Here is a 21,752-nt window from a genome sequence, read left to right as displayed (position 1 = left end):
ACTCTGTAGATCAGGCTGACTTTGAACTCACTGAGATCCACCTGCCTCTGCCTCCTGAGCACTGGGATTAAAGGCCTGTGCCACCACACCTGGCCTGAGCCTTTCTCTATTGTGGACATCTTCTATTCACCTGCAAGGACCCATCTCTTGTCTCAGCAACATTCAACATATTGACAACCTTATTTAAGCAAATTGAGATTCTCTTTCATGGTTTAATACTGATTCTTTAAATTTCCTGTTTTAGCTGAAGAGAACATATATCCTATTTTCTGTTTCTCCATCCTTTCTCCCCCGCTTCTGATTTCTTTTTTTCCTTCCCCTTTCCTGATTTCCTTTCTTTTGGTGCTAGGGATTGACTCCAGGGCCCCCAGCGTGCCCAACACAGTATACCACTGAGCTGCACCCCTAGCTTCTGTTCTCCATTTCATTATAGGGGAATTGATATTGCTTATTTGATTTGATAAGAGACATTTTTGTGAATGATGGGTTTCCCAATTAATGTCACATCAATAAATCCCCATGACCTTTCAAGGGCTGCCTTACCAGAATGGAATAATAGTATTCAAAGTCAAGATGTAGCCCACAACTGAGAGAAAAATCTTTTTTTCAGCCTGGTCTGGATATAATTTCTCTTTTCTCCTCCTTCTCCTTTCTTCTACCTCCCCCCAGCTTTGCTGCAAATTAAACCCAGGGCTTCCTATGTGCTAGGCAACCGCTCTGTCATTGAGCTTCATGTAGTATAGCCCCAGCTCCTGGAGTTTATTTTAGTTCAGAACAGGTTCTTGCCCATGCAGCCTATCAGAATCTACGACTTTAGCTAGCACCACCGCTCCCCGTGAGAAACTGGCCTGCCTGTGTGGTTTGAACACAACTGGTTTTTGTTCCTGTGGGCTTCTGAACTGAGAACTTTATATGTTTATTAAATGAGCTTTAAGAGAGAGGCAGATGAGATTTGAAGGGGACATGGTCTCTGGGATCAATCATGTTGCCTAATTTCAGGTCCCACTTGTGCAAGCTATGTCAGTGGGGCTCTGTGAAGATGAGGGGAGGGGCTTGGCTGTGGGTGGGAACAGAATCCTGGGCACCTTCTGGGCTTCTGCTTTGCTGATGCCCCCACCTCCCAGGTGTCTGAGGAGGGAGAGTGTATACAGCATGTTGCAATCTTCTTTTTCTCTTTCTAGGTGTTGTTAGAGATACAAAAGCAGCTACTAGACTACAAAGGACTCGGCATCAGTGTGCTTGGTAAGATTTACTTTGGCTTCTGTTACCATCCCAGCTTAAAAGAGAACAAAAATGCCCAAGCCCAGGCGTTACTCTGAGTGGTCTTCCCATAGGCTGTTATAAATACATTTATTTTTAATGTCCTGGGTCACATGTTTGCTGGAGTCCAGACTGAACACATCTCAAGTGCTGGTGAGAAGTTTCTACATAGCTCACTGGTTTTTAATTGGTTGTTATTGGCCACAAGGTGTGAGATCAGCAGATACTATACGTTTGTGTAAGGGTGCTACCGAAGGTCTGTACTATTGCCTCACAGTCAACATAAAGCTTTTATTATACTTAAATAAGAGCTTGTAGGAGTGAAAACGTTCACAAGCCTCTGTGAATATCTTGTTCATTAATAATTTCTTTATTAAACTTTTGCTCCTGTGTTGGTTCCGGGCTACACTGTGCGAAGGGACTTCAGGGCTCGTTGTCTGAGTCTCTAGTTTGGGAGAAAGGGATAGAGCAGGGTCTGAAAAGGACCTAAGGAATCAGCTAGTGTGGCACTTGAACCATCACTGCGCTGTGACTTCAGGTCTGAAATGTTCAGCCTTTCTATCAGTGTGCACTGACCTTTCCATTAAGTGTACCTGTGCCCACCGTCTGAACTCAGAGCATTCTTATTTTTCCATAAATTTCACAAGCATATCTGTTAGATATTGTACTTTGTTGTTTCTTTGCTTCCACAGAAATGAGTCACAGGTCATCAGATTTTGCCAAGATTATTAACAACACAGAGAATCTTGTGAGGGAATTACTGTAAGTTTATACAAGTATTTTTTTTTTAAGAATTTTTTTTTTTTTGTGTGTGTATGCCTGATCGTGTGCTTGGCGTGTCCCACTCCTGTCTGCCTCGCTGTTTTCTGTGTCACGTTCACAGACCTGTCCTTGATGGAGGGGATAGTTAGAACCTTACCATTGGCCACATGGCTAAGAGCCTATTATGACCGGAACCTTCGTTTAACTCAGTTCTATCCTAAGAACGTTTCTGTCTTACGCCCCTGCATGTGGATAACATAAGCCTGGAGCCCTGGCTTCTGCCAGCGCTTCTGGGTGCTAATAGCGTCATAGTTGGCACGGCCTAGCGCCGCTGTCTTAGAGTTCATATTGATGCGATGGACACCGTGATCAGGAAACTACGTGGGGAGGAAAAGGTTTATTTGGCTTACACTTTCACACCGTAGTCCATTGAACGAAGACATTAAAAACACTCATAGGGCAGGAGCTGATGCAGAGACCATGGAGGAGTGCTGCTTACTGGCTTGATCTCCATGGTTTGCCCAACCCGCTTTCTTGTAGAACCTAGAACCACCAGCCCAGGGATAGCGTCACCCACAGTGGGCTGGGCCGTCCCCCATCAATCACTAATTAAGAAAATGTCTTACAGGCTTACCTACAGCCTGATCTTAGGAGGTGTTCTCTCAACTGAGGCTCCCTCCTTTCTGATGATGCTTGTGTGGGTCAAGCTACTTGCCAGCTTATCGAGCTGAGTATAGGCTAGGTACAAGATTCTTACACAAAACCTGTTGTCCACATTCCTGCCACCTTGCTGGTCATTTCTGTTTTGAACTGATGCTGGAATTCTGCCCTTTGACCACTTATTCCTAAGCTCTGACTGTTATAAAGCTTGGGATGTCTGCAGTCCGATCACCTTTTCCGTCCTGAAGTCAAAGCAGTTTGCACTTAGTCCTGACGTGTGTTTGGGTTTTGCTTACTCAGCTAGATCTAGAGTTGCCAAAGACAGACACCTCTCAGTGATGCCTGGTTCAGTACGGTTACAGGTGACGGCCCTGATTCACTGACTTAAGTGAAAATAGGAATGTCTGCTTTGTGGATCCAAAGGAGGACATAGGAGCCCTGCTGTCACCAGGAGAATCTTCCCAAGAAGACCCTCCTCACCTGTGTGCCAGCGTTGCCAGGAGTCACCAGTGTTTGCAGATTCACACTTCTCTGTGATTTTAGCAAAGATCTCAGCCAGATCCCATGGCAGTTTTGTTCACTGCACGTTTTCCGGGTCAGGGTGGCCAAAGTTGAAATCTGAGGGTTGAGAAACAGAAAAGTATGATTCCGGAAAAGAAAGCAGGGCATCCCTAGGAAAAGGAAGATGTCACCATTGGTTTCTATTGTTGTCATCAATAAATGTCAAAGAAACTAGTAAATAAATGACTAAATCGGGTAACAGAGAGTGATAGTAAGACTGTATTTCTTTTTCTTTTAAGGTATATGTCGTGTGTATGTGTGTTCATGTGTGTGTGTGTGTGTGTGTGTGTGTGTATGTGTGTGTGTTCACGGAAGAGGATACTTTGAAGCTAGAGTTATAGGCAGTTGCCAGCTGCCTGATATGGGTGATGGGTACTGAGCCCAAGTCCTCTGCGAGGGCAGTGCACGCACTTAGCACTGAGCCAGCCATCTTCCCAGCCTCTAGAGTAAGACCGAAAGTATGCACTTGGTATAGCGCCCCTCATTCTCTGTCCTTGATGTGTGAGCTTCTGTATTCACTGCACCCCTTTTTATGTCCAGAGATGTTCCCAACAACTACAAGGTGATCTTTGTGCAAGGAGGTGGGTCTGGCCAGTTCAGTGCTGTCCCCTTAAATCTGATTGGCCTGAAAGCTGGAAGGTGTGCTGACTATGTGGTGACCGGAGCTTGGTCAGCTAAGGCTGCAGAAGAAGCCAAGAAGTTTGGGACTGTGAATGTCGTCCACCCTAAACTCGGAAGTTACACAAGTAAGTTCTGGGAAGTGAGCTGGCTGGTAAGGGGGTGACTGCCATTCCCTTTGCTGTCCTTTTCCTACTGTCCTCCTGTCCGTGGTTTGCGAGCTCATTTAGATTGTGTAGCTGTGGGGTCTATCTGCTGTAGAACGATGGGAGTCCTGCTAAGCCCGGTTGGTGTTTGGTGTGGGGACAGCAGGAGCCCCAGCGCTGCTGCCCATGTCCTGGTCGCTCCTTCTCCATTTTCTAGTAGACTGTAGACCGGAAAGTAGCCCCTTGTCTGGGAAGATGTTCGCAGCTGCTCTCCAGCTCACTATAGTCACCCACATTTCATGGCCCTTGCTGGACCACCCCAATAATAGTATCACGTGCCCTGCTGTGACTCAGTCACTAACTCTGCCTGAGTCACATTTTACCCCGAGGGAGTGGGCTTGATTGGCTTTGCTGGAACCACACGGACCCAGAGTGGGTCAGCACTGGGGTCCTGAGAAGAAGCTAGTAGGCCAACAGGTAGAGCGTAGATGGGTAGCTCATGACAGGAAAGCTTTCAGATGAGCACCCAGAACTCCATCCCCTTTGTTGGTTCATTTGTTTGGGTTTTTTGACACAGCGTCTGTGTACCCCTGGATGACCTGGTAGGTAGTCTTCTATTTTTGGTTGTGAGCCTAACCTTTTTAAGAGCTGAGCCATCTCTCCACACCGACTTGGTCTCGATGGAGCTCAGGCTGGCCTTGAACTCAGAGCAGTCCTTCTGTCATGGCCTTCCACGTGTGGTATCATGCAGGCACACCAGTATGCTCGGCCCCTCTGGACTGCATTTGAATGATCTTTGTGCCTGGCTGCTTTTGAAAAATTCAAAGAGTTTGACAGCTCATCTTCTATTGTTAGTGGTGATGATGGCAGGAGCAGACAGGTGCTCGTACTTGCCAATGCTTTGGTGTCAATAATCCCCTCCGGAAAGTAACCAGTCCCTGGGGTGGAGGGGTGGCGTCATCTACTTATGGAGAACGGAAGGAAGTATGCAGAGCCTCAAATTTTGTCCTCTGTGTCAGAGATTCCAGACCCAAGCACCTGGAACCTCAACCCGGATGCCTCCTACGTGTACTTCTGTGCAAATGAGACTGTGCACGGGGTGGAGTTCAACTTCATACCTGACGTCAAGGGAGCCGTGCTGGTCTGTGACATGTCCTCAAACTTCTTATCCAGGCCAGTGGACGTTTCCAAGGTAGAGTATGGGAGGCTGGGTCAGGGAACCAATAAATGTTTCTTTGAAGTGTTTTGATATGTATGCCCATAGCAAAGACCCTGGGGAGTCTGGGGCTGGCAGAGCTTCTGAAGCCAGGGTAGGTAGACATTGGTGAGCGGGGTGAGAACTGCTTGTTCCATCACTGGCTGTCTGAACATCTAGGACGGTGGGAACGGTTGCTCACGGCCTACAAGCCAGGCCTTGAGGAACTTGCCTGCCTTTTTAAGAGTGTCTGTGGAGCTGGGCGTGGTGGCTCATGCACTCCTTTAATCCCAGCACTCAGGAGGCAGAGGCAGGTGAGTCTCTGTGAGTTCAAGGCTAGCCCGGTCTACAAAGTGAGTTCCAGCTAGGGCTGTAACACAGAGAAACCTGATTGAAAAAACTTGGAGGCTGGGGGGGCGGGGGCAGTGGTTCTTGAAAACTTGTTGGCAAGGATGCTGGGAATGGCATGCTCACTCCAAAGTCAAGAGCAAGATACCATGCCCTCGGGATGGTGAAGAACACCCCATGCATTTTGTCAGCCCTAACTCCGAAAGTTCACCAACAGCACACTCAGACTTTATGAGTGATCTGCCAAGGCTGGGCAGTGGAGGGGTGAGGAGCATTGTACCAGGAACGTGTCGTAAGAGCGATCTGTAAAGAATTTAAAAACAGCATCCAAGCTAGCCAAATGGTAGTCTGCCTTTAAAATAATGTTTAAAATTTTATTATTTGGGGTGCGTGTGTGTGTATGTGTGTGTGTGTGTACGCATGCACATATGCACAAGTTTGTGTATGTGTGAAACTGAGTGAAGGGAGAGAGCAACTTTATGGAGTCAGTGCTCTTGGTCCACCTATATGTGGCTCCAGGTGTGGCATTCAGATTGCCAGGTTTGTGTAGGAAGTACCTTTACCGGCTGAGCCATCTTTTTGCCCCTCTGCCCCTTTTTTTGTGGTGTTGGTGATGGTGTTTCAGATGAAGGTCAGAAATCCTGCTGGACAATTTCTAAAAAGATGGCCTTGAACTTAGAGCTTAAATTTAGAGATCTCTTTCCTATGGTGGGCCACTGTGCCCAACTAGGTCTCTTTTTTAATGTGATAAAATATAAATTTATTATTTTAGTCATTTTTTTAAAAAATATTTAAGCTAGCCAGGTGATGGTGGTGGCACATGCCTTTAATCCCAGCTCTCAGGAGACTGAGGCAGGTGGATCTCTGAGTTCAAGGTTAACCTGATCTACATAGTGAGTTCTAGGAAAGCCAGTGCTACACAAAGAAACCCTGTCATGAAACAACAACAAAATTAAGTCTAAATGTGGTGGCACAAACCTTTAATCCTGGCATTCAGGAGGCAGAGGCAGGTGAATTCCTGAATTTAATGGTAACCTGCTTTACATTTTGAGTTCCAGACCAGCCAAAGGTATATAGTGAGACCCTGTGTTTTTGTTGTCGTTATATTTGTTAGTTTTTTTAAGTGTGTGTGGTATACGTACATATATACATTACATGTACACACACATATAATTACCTATTATCGTATGTGTACATATATACATTACATGTACATACACACATATAATTACCTATTATCGTATATGTCTGGATGCACACTCGCCGTGGTGTGCATGCGCTTGGCAGGTTCCTCACCTGCTGGACCACTTTACTGGCCTCATTGTAACCACTTTTAGGTACATAGCTCAGGGGCATTAAGCATATTAACTTTGCTGTATAGCCCTCACCTCTGTCCAACTCCTCAGATTTTGTACTGAAACTGGTTAAAGGCCACACCCCCGATCTTTGCCAACCACTATCCAACTTCATGAATTTGTATTCAAGGGGCCTTCTCTAAATGGGATCATGATATTTGTTCTTTAGTGCTAGGCTTAATTCCCTAATGTCTTCGAGGTTCATGCTGGTGTATATATCAGAAATTCAGTTTTAGACGATTGTTCTGTTATGTAGATCTACAGTATTTGGTTTATAGCCACACTTTATGTTTTTATTTTATTTTATTTTATTTTATTTTTTTTTTGTTTTTCGAGACAGGGTTTCTCTGTGGTTTTGGAGCCGGTCCTGGAGCTAGCTCTTGTAGACCAGGCTGGTCTCGAACTCACAGAGATCCGCCTGCCTCTGCCTCCCGAGTGCTGGGATTAAAGGCGTGCGCCACCACCACCCAGCCAGAACCTGTATCTTATACAACGGAATGACCTCAAGAACCATTAGCTTTTGGTGTGTCCTAAAATTCTCCCTCAGGTGTCTCACCCACCCAGGCTGGGTTGCGGCAGCCCCCTTCATGGTAGCTTCCGACTGTCTCTAAGTGGAAATTTGTATTAATTACTATTGACCTAATTTATTTTTAGATTTAGTAATTTTATTTTACATGTATGAATGTTTGGCCTACGTGCAAGTGTGTGTACCAGATGTGTATGGTACTGGCAGAGGTCAGAAGTGGGCATTGGCACTCCTGAAACTAGAGTTAGAGATGGTTGTCAAACACAATGTGAGGCCCAGGAATTGAACCCTGGTCCTCTGCAAAAGCAAGAAGCACTCTAAACCACTGAGCCATCTCTGTAGCCCATTGTTTAAAAAAATTTATATTTTAACCATTTCAATATTTAATTAAAATATTTAACTAAAAATCTTTGTCATTTAATTATGAAATAGTAACAGTTGTACAAATACATTTCCTAGATTAAACGATAGAATTTCATTTGGGTTACCAAAGAGTTGGAGGCCCCATTTTCTTTTTATTGTTTTGCGGTGTTGAGTATGAAGCCCAGGCTTGATGCATGGCAAGCCTGCTGTCTAGTGCACCTTACCTTGGTCCAGAGGGCCTGCATTCCAGGCTAGATCTTAACTCACTGTGAAGGCAAGGGTGACTTTGAACTCCTGAACCTTCTACTTCTGTCTCCCAACTGCTAGGATTACAGATGTGTACCACCAAGCCTGGATATTTAGTTAAAACAATTTTTTTTTTTCCTTTGAGACAGGAAGCTCTTTGGAGCCTGTCCTGGAACTTGCTTTGTAGACTAGGCTGGCCTCGAACTCACAGAGATCCACCTGTCTCTGCCTCTTGAGTGCTGGGATTAAAGGTGTGCACCACCACTGTCCAGTGTTAATACAAATTTTTAAGATTTATTTATTTTTTATTATATGTGTATTAGTATTTTTCCTTCATATATATTTTTGTGTACCAATATGTGTGATTGGAACCCTCAGAGGTCAGAATCAGGTGTCAGATCCTCTGGAACTGGAGTTGCAGGTGGTTGTGAGCCACATGTGGGTGTAAGAAAACAAACCCGGGTCCTCTGTAAGAGCACCAAGTGCTGTTAACTACTGAGCCATCCCAGTCCTGAGAGGGCCTGTCCTAAAGACTGAAGTAAACAAGGGTTGTGAGAGCATGAACGTCCCGGGACTTCACAGTGCTGGGCGTGGGAAGTCTCTTCCTGGCAAAGGCCAGGCTGTGGGTCTCCACACTCCAAGTGCTGACTTACTTTGGGTAGAGATTCCTATAGTGGTGTGCTCCTAGGCTAGAATTAAACAGTCCTTGCTTTAAATAAGTGTGCTGAGGGGGAGCTAGATATCACTGTTACATCACTCAGGGGTGGCCACAAATTCCCTCAAAAATAGCCCATGTTTCTTTCTCTCTTTTTTTTTTAAAGTTTGGTGTGATTTTTGCTGGTGCTCAAAAGAATGTTGGCTCTGCTGGGGTGACGGTGGTGATCGTCCGTGATGACCTGCTGGGGTTCGCCCTCAGAGAGTGTCCTTCAGTCCTTGAATACAAAGTGCAGGCTGGCAACAACTCTTTGTATAACACACCTCCGTGTTTCAGGTAACTGGGGTGCTGTAGTCTTCCGGCAGAGTGGAGGTAGAGCAGAACACGCCTCGTTAGCTAGAGACCCCGGAGCCCCAAGCACACTCAGCATTCCCTGTCTAGCTCGCCTCCTGGCCCCCAGGTACTGTTTGGTCAGTTTTTCTTGTTGCCCTTTCTGTGGGGATGACAGTCTTAGCTTTTGCTCGATCTTGATAATCCAGGCGCCGACTGTTGACCATTAACCCACAAGCTGTCTGTGGATAAAGTGCCCTGGTTTGTGTCTCAGACAAACAGAGTGGCTTTCCAGAGGAGCAGGGTCAGGCTAGGGCAAGGGTGCTGGGGTTCTCTTCTGTCCTTCCCTCCTGCAGAAAATGCCTCCCACACACAGAAAGGGAAGAGTCTGGACTTCAAATTAGGTTGAAAGTCCCCCCCCGACTCCCCGTGTTTCTGTGTCACTCACATGATGCAGAACTGTCTCTGGTGTCCCCCACTTTCCTTAGGAGTAGAGTGTTCTGGGGTTAATTCTCTGGACCCTCCTAATCCTTATTCCTGGACTTGGTCTAAAGATGTTTCTAAAATGCATGTGGCCGAGGGTGGCATGGGACTCAGTTCTATCCTGCTTACCTCTGGGGGTTCCAGGCAGAGGGGAAACACCAGTGGACACCAGTCAGGAAAGAAAAAGTGAAGATAAAGGTGGTGAAGGTACTACTGGGGACCCCATGGACAGGGTTCCCGGAGGAATAGTTGAGGTGCCAGGCTGTGTAGGACAGGAAGTTAGAAGGCACATACAGCTCAGTCTTCCAGGAAGAGGCTTTATTAGAGAGAAGGTTGAGACCCAATGCTATGCTGTCACCTACAATTCCAGGACTAGGAGGTAAGTCAGGAAGGTTGATGGTGTCACCTACAATCCCAGGACTAGGAGGTGAGTCAGGAAGGTTGATGGTGTCACCTACAATCCCAGGACTAGGAGGTGAGTCAGGAAGGTTGATGGTGTCACCTACAATCCCAGGACTAGGAGGTGAGTCAGGAAGGTTGATGGTGTCACCTACAATCCCAGGACTAGGAGGCGGAGTCAGGAAGGTTGATGGTGTCACCTACAATCCCAGGACGAGGAGGTGGACTCAGGAAGGTTGAACCTGGGCTACACAGAGAGACTTTGTCTCAAAAACTAAACAGTGTGAGAAGGTAGGAGGAGATGGGATGAAGACTGTCCTGGAAATGTGTCCAGAGGCCAGCTAAAGAGGCAGGGTGGGCAACACACTTTGGACACCTTTTCCGAGGGTTTTAAAGAAATATGATGAGCGTGTTCACACATGGTTTGCTAATGTTACACCAAACATTGTCTCATTGGGAAGAGTGAGAGAACAGACCAGATGTCTGGTGGGAAGTGGAAAAGGCTGGACACATTGAAAGTGTCCCAGCCTCCTTGCCAAGCCGCAGCTGACCTTGTCTGGTCCCTGGGATGGGAAACCCCCTCTCTAGGACTTTCATGCCTGCGGCTGCTGAGCCAGAAACAGCAGAGAAGGAGCCATTTCTTCCTCCGATTGGGATGGTCTCTCAGAGCAAGTCAGGGTGGCAAATACCTAGTTTGAAACTGAGCAAAAGCATAGAAGGAAAAAGGTAGGGCTTGGTGGATTCCCAACCCAGTTGCCCCCAACCCCCACCCCAAGTTTCTTTTCTTTGTTGATGAGATGAAAGAAGAAAACTTTTTGTGCTTCTGTGTGACTTGAAGTTCATGGCAGTGCTTTACCATCCAAGGTTAGAAATGGCCCACTGAGAGCCAGCTCCGCACGGAGCCGACAATGTGTGCAGGGCAGGGTAGGCGCCCAGAACACTCCCCACTCTGTCCTGCAGGCAGATAAGGATGCAGGCATGTCTTGATGATGTGCTTTGTTTTGTTTGTTTGGTCAGAGCCAAAAGGTTGTGGGCCCTGAGAACTGTTTGGTTGTTCTGGATAAACTGGGCCTCGGATTGTTGCTCAGTAGCCTTAGGCAGGAACTGGGCTGGAATGAAGGGCTTTGGTAACCTTCTTTTTAGCCCATTAGTAACGTTCAACCTGATTAGTGGGTAGAGGAGAAGATACTAAATAACCCTTACAGCTTCACAAGACGTTTCCTGTTTGTGCTTATGAGCTGCTAAGTATACATTGTTTTTATCTTCGTTGTGAGGAAAAAATGTCTTTTATCCAATTACCTTATTTCAGTTGGTGAAAGGATGAGATATAGGCATGGTGACATATGCCTGTAGTCTCAGGACTTAGGAGACAGAATGTCATCTTTGGGCTACTTAGCAATTACAAGGGTAGCATATGGCCTGTACAAAGGCCCTTGAGAGGCTGGGCGAAGCTGGAACCCTCAGGGGGTGGGGGAGTTGACGTCAGGGAAGGCTAACTACTTGTAGGCTTGCAGAAGCTTCTGAAATAGTCATGACACCTCATCCCCAGCCCGGGAGCTCATCTGCAGCCTGGAGACTTCTGGTGACCTTTCCTGAACTCTGACATGCAGGGTATAATTGATATTGTTTTAAAAATATATAAAACACCCCCTCTGAGCCAAAGTTTCTATGTGAACCTTGATCAGGGAAACACTGTGCCTGCCTAATCCTCAAAGCCTCATTCCAGGGCCCTAAGGAGGCCAGAATTCTTAGGTGGTCGAATCTCTTTTTAAAAATGACACAGTATATAACTATACACATTCCCCTGTATGTCATCTCTAGATTATTTATAGTACCTAATAAAGAATATAAATGCTCTAAGTAATTTCTGTGCTGTATTAGGTAAGAAGTAATGACAAGGAAAAGATTTGTTTATATTCCTTCCAGACACTGATTTTGAAACTTGGTCTGTACAAGGTTGACGGAATTCATGGCTGCCAAACCCATGAATTTGGGGGGGGATCAGCTGTATACTGTCATACATTGCTCTGTGTCTGAGCTGTGCACAGTGCTGTTCAGACTTGTGTGAGTCCCCTTTCAACCCAGCAGTGTACCGTGGGCCTTCTGTCATGTTAGCTTAAATGCCCGCTGCTTTTCATTATGGACAGCTATTCCAGGAACAGACTTGCTGTGGTTTAATAAGGTTAGGCAGGCTTAGATGGCAAGCCTGTTTGGTGTGCTTGTAGGTAGCCAGTTTTATACCGAAGGCATCAGTTAGGTAAACGTGTGCACTAATGAGGGAAAGAATGGAGCCCAAGTTGTGAATCCACATAGCATTGCAAGGCTCTGACAGCTTTAAGAGCTTTAGAGGGCAGAGGTCAATCACAGGGCCCCAGCATCAGTACGTACCTGGGAGCTGGGTGGAAAAGCAGGCAGGGCGTCCTCTCCCCAGGGTCACCTTTCTGTTTTCTGGGCAGTCTGCTTTCTTCAGACCTACTTGCTGCTTGCCGAGGCATTGGAGACCCAGGCCAAGGGGGCTGGCCTATGGAAGTGTGTTGGCTTTCTGCTGCTTTGACCTGCTCAGATCCTAAGAAGGCAGCCAGAGAATATTGGTAGCAAGCCTGAAGACGGTGTTGGTCCTGAGGTCTTGCTGAGGCACGGGCCTTTGTTGCATTAGATTTCTTAGAGAATCCGCAGTTCTGAAACGCAGGGATTACAAAGCACCAGGTGAAAGTGAGCGTGGTTTCCTGGAAGTGTCAGGACTCTCCTTGGCTCTGGTAATCTGATGGGATGAGCCTGGGCGAGCACACATGGATGCAGGGAAGGAGCGGTTCGGGGTTGCATAGATTTTGAGAGCATCTTTTCACACAGGCACATACATACATGACACACGCACAGGTGGCCTTTCCGACAGGTTAGGTGGCAGTCCTTCTGTCCCACAGGTAAGCTGGTGACTGAGGCCTACAGTCTCAGACAGAACGGATAGCCCTTGCACGAGGGAAAAGCACCTTGGCTTTGAAGTCAGGCAGACACTGGGGTAGAATCTTAGCTTTTAGAAGCTACTGGGATGGATGGCTTTAGGTAAGTGAAGCTGGGTCTGCTTTCCTGTCTGTAAAATGGGACATTGGAGCCCCTGAATCAGGCTACTGTGATCTGTAGCAGTAGGCGGAGGCACTGTAGACTTCTGTAAGACTCATTCCCTTTTCTTCCCCCACTCACCCTCTCTCCTGCTTCCTCTGCCCAGCCCCTCAAGGCTGTTTTCTGCATCTCTTCCCTTCCTCCATCACCAGCCTGGAGTACTAGGCCAAGGAAGCCTCCGGAGAGGTTCTAGTGTGCTTTTGCATGCTGCCTACTTTGTGTAAAGAGCCTGTGTGTCTGGTGTTGCTTTCTCTTGTCTTCTGGGAAGACACTCCTGGGTTAGGTTTATGAGACCCGGTGATCTTCTATCCTGGCGTAGGGTAACCTATTAGGGAACAGGAAGCAGCCTAGTGGGGGCATCCCCATCCCAGGTTTTGGCTCAGCCTCTTTTCCCATCAGACCTTTTACAGTTCCCGTAGATCCCCTTTATCCCACACCTGGGCACAGCCACACTCTGAGGAGACTGGAACTCAAGGAAGATGGGAGACCTGCTTCTGGGCTTTCAGTTAGGGATGCGTGGGACCTTTTTAAAGGCAGTGAGAAGATTGATGGGGAAACCACGCGCCATCCTCAAATTCCCTGTAACTTCAGTTTTGTTTGGGTACCCACCAGCTACCATTAGTGTGGGCTGCTCTTGCCAGGCCAATTGCTAATGTGCATCTTGTAGAAGAGAAGTCTGACACGAGCTCGGAAAGGAATGATGCTGTGTTGTGGCTGGTCCTCCTAGACCCAGGAACACAAATTTGCACCATCTCTTCTCCACTTTTGGTTTGTTTTGAGAACAGGGGCTTGCTATGTAGTTCAGGTTGGCCTGGAATTCTCTCTGTAGCCCAGGCTAAACCATCTTCCTGTCTCGGTCTCCCATGCTCTGAGATTTACAGGTCGGTAGCTCTCCGTTTCTGATCCTTGCTTCTCTAGCCAGGATGTTGGCTACTCTGTTTAGGTAGAAGCGAGATCTGCTAGGACTTCCCTGCTACTTGGAATGAGCTAGTCCAGGTCTGCCTTTCCCTACTGCCATCTGAGAACATTCCAGGGATTGCTGATTGGTCTAGTTAAGTCTCATGCCCACCTCTTGAGACAAGGAAGCAAATCTTGCTGCTGGGTCTGTATGTTGGGTGTGGGGGTAGAGCTGAGAAGAGCAGGAGAGGTGGCTACCTCGGGTAGTAGCGACTCCTTGTTCTCAGTGGTAAAGACAAGGCTTACATTTTCATGGCGACCAGCCCTGTGTGGAACCTGTGGTGTCTGCCACTGCCACGTCACCTCTGTCAGGTAGGAGGTGCCGACTTGGGACTCCAGGATGGAAAAGAAGAGCAGCGTGGGCTTCCAGCCTTCTAGCATTGGGATCTAAGGCATAGACATGCTCACAGAAGTTTAAAATAAAGGAACGAGTGGGAAGCCACGCCAAACCAAGCCCTACAACCTTATATGGATCATGTGAGCAAGGGGTTCAGGATTCAGGAGGTGAAGCGTGAGCTCAGGGTGGGTGGGGTTGGAGAGACAGCCTAGAGCAGTGCCTCTCAACCTTTCTGCGACCCTTTAATACAGCTCCTCATGTGGTGACCCCAGCCTAAAGTTATTTCATTACTACTTCGTACCTGTAATTTGTCTTCTGTCATAATTCATAATGTAACTATCTGTGTTTTCTGATGGTCTTAGACAACCCCTGTGAAAGGTTTGTTCAGCACCCCGGGGGTCATGACCCGCTGGTCTAAAGAGCTGGGTATGTGCGGTCTGGGTGTCATGGAGCATTTGCATCAGGGCCTAGAGAGACTGGTGTGGCATTCCTAAGGCGCACTATGTCGCCTCTTTAGAATGCTTCATGGGCTCCAGTTGCTCTGGTCTAGTCCCTGCTGTACTCTTCAAGAGACCTGTTCATTTGTAATGATGCTAAAAGTGTCAGTGTGACTCCCAATACCAGTTTGTTTACATGCTCTTTTGACTTTTGCAGAGGTGAACTTAGTGGTGTTGTCTTTTATCTTTAGCATCTACGTCATGGGCATGGTCCTGGAATGGATCAAGAACAATGGTGGAGCCGCAGCCATGGAGAAGCTCAGCTCCATCAAATCCCAAATGATTTATGAGATAATTGACAATTCTCAAGGATTTTATGTGTAAGTCAATGCACTGTATCTCTTGTGAATTGGAAACTATATTCCTCGGAACTTACCTTTTCCCAGGACACTGGCATACTGTTCCCATGCCTCACGAGCTGGGGTTGGAGGTGGTGAAATTCTTTGCTCTTGGTAAATCCCAGTCTTTTGGGTCATGTCACCAAATACTCTGACCTGGGGAAGTGCGCCTTGCTGGGGTAGGACCCCCTCTCTTCTCCCTCCTCTCTGGGACACTGGAGAGCAGTTGTAGGAGGCTGTCAGCTTTGCCGAAATCTTTCTGTTAGTCCCTTGTGCTGTAAACCCCTACTCCTGACCCTCCTTTCCCCATGGGCTTGTGTGCAGGCATACATGGACATTTTGCTTGTGTAGCTCAGAGGACAACCTTCTTATCAGTCCTCACCTTCCATCTTCTTTGAAACAGGGTTTCTTTATTCTTCCTTTGCCAGACTAACAATCCCTTGAACTTCAGGGGTCCTCAACCTATTTTACATTAGAAGCACTGGGATTATAGTGCATTCTGGGATTACAGGTGCATTCTGGGATTGCAGGTGCATTCTGCCCCGTCAGGCTTTATGCAGGCTCTGGGAATTTGAACTCAGGTCCTCGTCCACTATAAACAGTTTTCCTACTTGGCCAACTCCCTTGCCTCCTTCCCCTTTTCTCAGAGTTCACTGCCTCCCTTATTCTAGGACAGGTGTCCCCATTCCTGGCCTGCAGTCTGAATGAGATTGACTATGGCAGAGTTGACTTTTATCTAGTTACATACTTTCATGACAAAGGGATGGGGGATCATGTATTGATCACTGGCTGCATTTGTGAGGTCTACAGATGATGCATAGATCTTGAAAATGTCTCCTGGGGCTGCTGTAATAAACCACCCATAAGCTTGGCAGCTTAAAACAACAGAAATTCTGTTTCAGAAGCCCAGAATTCAAGATCAAGGTATTCTTGGGTTGGCTCCCTCCAGGACTCTAGGGAAGGATCTTTTCTTCTTCAGATTATCCCTCCAGATTGTCCCTGACTTAACCTGCGTTGCCATGGTCTCTTGTCTTTAGTGGCCTTTTCCTTTCCTGTTTTTGTTTCATGAGAGTGAACCATTGGATTTAGGTATCCCCAATACTTCAGGATGATTTTATTTTGAGACAGGTTTGCACTATGTATCCCAGCCTGGCCTTGAACTTTCTATGTAGCTCACACTGGCCTTGGATTTGTCCTGCTTTCTCCCGCCCCCCCCCCCCCACACCAATGCCGGGATTGTAGGCATGGGCCGATACACCCACCTGTGCATGGTAGCCTAATGTCAAGATCATTGTCATCATTTTGTCTGCAAAAGACAAGTTTTCCAAATAGGTCATATTCATGGGTTCTGGGTGGTGAGAGATGGACATGCATCCACTCTCTAGCCTGCCATAACAAGCTTCTCGCCATAATAGCAGATACCCCTAAGGTAGTGCCTGGGACTTAGAAACATCATGGATAGTAATGGTTTTTGATCTTCCCTAGCCCTCAAGGTGGGCACAGATGTCCACTGGCCATATATCATCTGGTATATGAATGTGTTGTTATATGTCCAATTCCACATATATACATAAACGTTTATATTCACTGAGCAAGCCAGGACCTCCATTTTTAATGGTCATGAGGCTTAGTCTTTTGTAATAGATATATCTGCCTAATAGTAACTGGCTCTCCCTATGAGTATTTTGTGGGCCACATGAAATAGAAAAGAAGGATGCTGCAATCCTAACTTATGTGTGGGTGAAGGGTGTGAGTGTAGTCTTGGAAAACAAGGCTAATAAAGCATGCTGCTATTCCATTTCCCCTGAGTGCCTGTATCTGCCTGTGGGAGCGCTTGGCTTGCAGTGGCCGTCTTGCCACAAGTGGGGATTAGAGAGGTGTGTGACCACACCAGGCTCTCCATGGCTTCTGGGGAACTGAATTCAAGTCTTCAAACTTGCCCGGCAAGCAGTTGGCTGACTGAGCCATTTCTTCATCCCCCATAGCTATTCTTCAAAAACACAAATCTCTTACTGGGCATATGCACCGCCCCTCATCATTCAGGGTTCTAGTCAAATGCCAGAGGAGTGTCCGCAGGCTCTGCATGGTCAGCCCCAGCTGGCTTTGAATGGCCCTGAACGCTAATCCTCATGGCTCTACTTCTGATTCCTGTGATTATAGGCTTGCACCACCAGAACCTAGAACCTTCTACACATTAAGCACTCTGTCGGCTGAATGCCAGCCCCAGCCCTGATACTGTTTAAAAACCTGTGGATTTGTTTATGACATTACACCTGTTAGAAGTGTAGCTGGAATAATAAACATGCTTTTCAGATGTCCAGTGGAGCGCCAGAATAGAAGCAGGATGAATATTCCATTTCGCATTGGCAATGCCAAAGGAGATGAAGCTTTAGAGAAGCGGTTTCTTGATAAGGCAGTGGAACTCAACATGATCTCCTTGAAGGGGCACAGGTAAGCCTTCCTCATCCCCAGGCGTGTCAGAGGCAGACTGAAACAAATCCAGGACTTTGCACAGCCTGGAGTCGTGTTGACAGACCTGCAGGCTGGGTTGTGGTGCATCTTGCCTACGGTTGCGTCGACCCTGAAAGTGCCTCGGTTAGGGCCTGCCTGCTGTACTCTGGAGTTTGACCATCACTGGGCTCAGCTGCACATCAGATATCCTGCACAGTAACTGTCCTCATACAGGAGACCCCAGAGTGCTTGCTCAGTCTGTCTGCTTGGAACTATTGCAAAGTCTAGCGAGTGATGTGGCCCCAAGCCCACCATCACTCTCTTCATTGGGCTTTTTTCTCCCCTCCTTTAGTTCTTCTTTATCAAAGGTGAATAGTGTGGGTATGATCGAAGTCCAGTGTATGCATGTATGGAAATGTCAGAGTGAAACCCATTCACTTGTCCAAATAATGTTGATAATTACTCTAAAAATGTGACTAGTTTGAGGAAATCCAGTGTGAGCATGATGGATGACCTTTACTGTACAGGGGGTTTCTTTAATGGCTCAGAAGCTTCGTGCTCCCTGCGGGGGATGGTTTACAGGCACTGGGCTCAGAGTTGCAACTCAGGAAGGGTAGTTAGTGAAAGTTGGGTTATGCTGAAATAGATGCCTTTTAAAGTGCATTTTTTTTTCTGTGTCGTTGAGGTTCAAGCTTGAACCTTATGTACGGTAGGCAAGGGCTTTGACACTGGTATGTCTTCTCCTGATTTTCTTGGTCTTCACTGTTGGGTCTGTTCTAGGTCAGTGGGAGGCATCCGTGCCTCTCTGTATAATGCTGTCACCATTGAAGATGTTGAGAAGCTGGCTGCCTTCATGAAGAACTTCTTGGAGATGCATCAGCTGTAAGCATGACTATCTCCACGCTGTCTGTGAGCACCATGCGGTGTTCAGAGTACCTTCAGATCGGCTACAGTAACTTAACAGATGTGGATTTCCCCCAATACATGCTTAACACAGACTCTTCTTCAAAGAATAACACCTAACCATCCAGGGCTCTGCAGAGCTGATGGGACTCCCAGCTGATGGCCACCTTCATTTTGACTTGACCTGGAGGCACTTTCAAAGCTTTCCTGTTGCTTTTCTAACGAAAACAGCCTGGCTTCGTTCCCTAGGCGGATCGCAGTCCTAGCCTCGGACTTTGTTCTGCCGAATTGATTAGTTATTTTTGGTTCACAGGAGCATACCCCAAGGAGGTTGGAGTGCATGTGCTGGATCTGACAGCAGTGAGTTTTCTGGGTTCTGCAGCTCTTGGTTAAAGTCAACAGCGAGCATTTTGAATCTGTGCTATTCTCATAACAAGATAAAAGTGACATACGCTATGAATGCTTATATAGTGGGTATGATTTTAATACCGTACGATTTATATCTATGCCTTTATATTTCTAATGAGACAGTTCTGTCGATGTTTTTAGTGTTTGTTAAGTCCATGACTTTGTGCACGACTGTCCCCTGCTGTGGGCAGTTGCACCCTCTTACCGACTCCCTTCTAAAGCCGCTTTCTAAGAAAGATCTAGAAGTTCCACAATTCACTTTTCTTATCCTGGCCACAAGTAGAAGAAATGGTTGCTTGTTTGCTTTCCGGTTAGGCTGTTAAACAAAGCTCAGTTACCCTCCCATCCCCGTGAATTGTGTTCACATGGCTGTTGTGTAGTTTGACCAGGACAATACCGTACATTCCAGATCTTTGCTGAGGTCTTTCCTCATCGTTCATATGTTGTTAGTGTTTTCTGTTGACTATGTGAAGAACATTAAAGCCCTGCAGTGTCTAAACCATTGCCTGTGAATTCTTTGCTTGCCTTTTAGATGTTCCGATAGGAGGCCCAGGGTCTAAAAGTTGCTTGTGATAGAGCAGTTTAGTCAGTTGTCAGGCTTAGCGCTTATGCAACTCAGTGTGGTTGTTTGCCTTTTACTTTTGGAACAGACACAGTCAGCAGAGTCCTTCCAGCACAGCTAGCTCCCAGAGTGCACTTTTGTGAACTCTGTCCCTGTTACCCAGAAAAAGCCAGCAGAACAGTGCTTCCTGATTCAGTTGGTTGGACAAGGAGAAGACACTGATTAACTGGTTCTCTTGGTCAGGTGTCAGCTTCTCATTTGCGAGGGATGGAAATAATGCCCAGCCTTGCAGGATGCTTGTATTGAAAACAAGGTCTTGTTTAGGAGTGTGACAAACCGTCACAGCATTCTGTAAACACCAAGAGCCTGTCTGTGGAGTCAACTTAAGGGTCCACAAACAACTCAGAGACAACCCCCGTTTTCCATGTGTTTGTGAGCCCCCATTGCCTCCTCTTCTTCAACCCTTCATGTCCCAGCCAGCCCTGTTGTGACAACCCTTGGGTTATTTCAGCACCCGTCTCTGCTTTATCCACCCCTCCCAGCGCAGCCACTCGGACAGACTGTGCTCTGTGTATGGATGCGTGAATGATCTGGGCTTTGTAGTGTGGCAGTCAGAGATTCCTAACATCTGCCTGCTTCCTGTCTCCTGTGCTAATGGTTCTTAGCGTGTTTCTATTATGGGTTTGCCCATGCCATGCTAAGCTTAGAGTTCTGCCCAACTCAGTAAGACCAGACTTTCTTCACGACTTCTGCTGCCTCTACTTCCTGTTATTTTCTTTGTTGTCATGGAGGTGACATTTTACTTCTCCTCTTTGTGATGATGAGGTGACTACTTGTCTGTCTTGCATGTAGATGTTTAGACTGCCTAATGAACGCAGAGCATAGTGCATGGTTTCTTAGTATTGCAAACAGCTTGGGGTAGTAGTACAGGCAGAATGCCATCTCAGCCTATGGATTTTATAAAATACCAAAAGCTTAGTGTACAGTACAGTTCATTTTCTACTAACGGTTTGACTAGGATCCTACGGTAGAGTGGGGAAGTTTAAAACTGAGAAGTTTCTAGAATTATCTTTACTATTTGAAAGCTTTTGGAGAAAGCCAGTTGTCTGGCCATGGTAGACTTTGGAGCACAGATCATAGAAAATAACCAGAGCATGAAATGTGACCTTTGTATGCCACAAGAGATGAGCTGATGCCAGTTTGCTGATCACATGGAGGGTGGTAGGAGGAGATGCTGGGGATGCAACAGCTCTGGGACTTTGGGATGAGAACTCGCTGGCCTGTCACTGAAGGTTAGGAACATGGCAACAGGGGAGCCTTAGGGGCCCCCACGAGCCTTGCTGAAAGACTGACTTGTGTTCTTCTTTTCTTTCTTTTTTCTTTTTCTTTTTTTTTAATTTTTGAGACAGGGTTTCTCTGTAGCTTTGGTGCCTGTCCTGGAACTAGCTCTTGTAGACCAGGCTGACCTCGAACTCACAGAGATCCGCCTGCCTCTGCCTCCCAAGTGCTGGGGTTAAAGGCGTGTGCCACCACTGCCTGGCTTGTGGCATTTTCTAAATTGCTTCTGAAGTTTATTATTTTTTTCCTCTCAAAGTTCTTTATGACACATGACGTGTCCTGATGTCATCCCAGCGGGGGAAAAACCTTCGTGTATTCCATTTAAGCAACATTAAATGAGTCTTTTCTGTCAAGTGCTATAAAATCTGTGACAATGACAAGAAATTAAAATCTTTTCATGTCCCCCACCTCAGAAGACTTTTATGCAAATGTTTCATTCGCCCACTGCAACCCAGTAAAGCCTTTGTTTACACAAAAGCCCAGCTATATTCTCAGCTTAAAGTGGCTGGCCCCTCCTCTTCCACTTCTCTACCCATTCTTTAGGGACTGGCCAACTGAATATTGTTGAATGATGTTTAACTATAGTCAATGAGGAAAAGACACAGTCACTACCTGAGTTTAAATCAAACCAGGCTGGAGAGCTGGCTCAGCCCGTCAGAGCACTGACTGCTCTTCTAGAGGATCTGGGTTCAATTCCCAGCACCCACATGGCAGCTCATATACATGCAGGCAAAACACCAATGCACATAAAATAAAAATACATCTTTAGGAAAGAGTTAAAAAGTAAAGACCAAGGGCACATTCTCTGTGTGCTTGTCCTTTGCACACACCCTCTTGGTAGGTGTCACCTTATGCTACTTCAGTTGGAGTGGTGGTCTCTGTCTTTGTGACCCCAAACTTTTAGACACCTGTATACCCTACACACGGGGTTGTCTCC

General features: G+C 46.7%; 1 protein-coding gene across 1 annotated transcript in view; it reads left to right on the top strand.

Annotated features, from left to right (window-relative positions):
- The window catches only part of Psat1 (phosphoserine aminotransferase 1), a 22,680-nt gene extending 3,266 nt beyond the window's left edge, over positions 1 to 19,414 (top strand). Inside the window, exons 2-9 of the mRNA XM_005352012.2 lie at positions 1,182 to 1,242; positions 1,953 to 2,022; positions 3,784 to 3,989; positions 5,027 to 5,199; positions 8,862 to 9,031; positions 15,007 to 15,135; positions 17,467 to 17,604; positions 18,385 to 19,414. Of these exons, the coding sequence (XP_005352069.1) occupies positions 1,182 to 1,242; positions 1,953 to 2,022; positions 3,784 to 3,989; positions 5,027 to 5,199; positions 8,862 to 9,031; positions 15,007 to 15,135; positions 17,467 to 17,604; positions 18,385 to 18,490 (1,053 nt within the window). The 3' untranslated portion in view covers positions 18,491 to 19,414. The remainder of the gene's footprint in view (positions 1 to 1,181; positions 1,243 to 1,952; positions 2,023 to 3,783; positions 3,990 to 5,026; positions 5,200 to 8,861; positions 9,032 to 15,006; positions 15,136 to 17,466; positions 17,605 to 18,384) is intronic.
- The last annotated feature ends 2,338 nt before the right edge of the window (positions 19,415 to 21,752 follow it).

This window comes from Microtus ochrogaster, chromosome 8 (genome assembly GCF_000317375.1).
Source record: "Microtus ochrogaster isolate Prairie Vole_2 chromosome 8, MicOch1.0, whole genome shotgun sequence".
Classification (NCBI taxonomy): domain Eukaryota; kingdom Metazoa; phylum Chordata; class Mammalia; order Rodentia; family Cricetidae; genus Microtus; species Microtus ochrogaster.
This window is presented reverse-complemented; position numbering and strand designations above follow the sequence as displayed.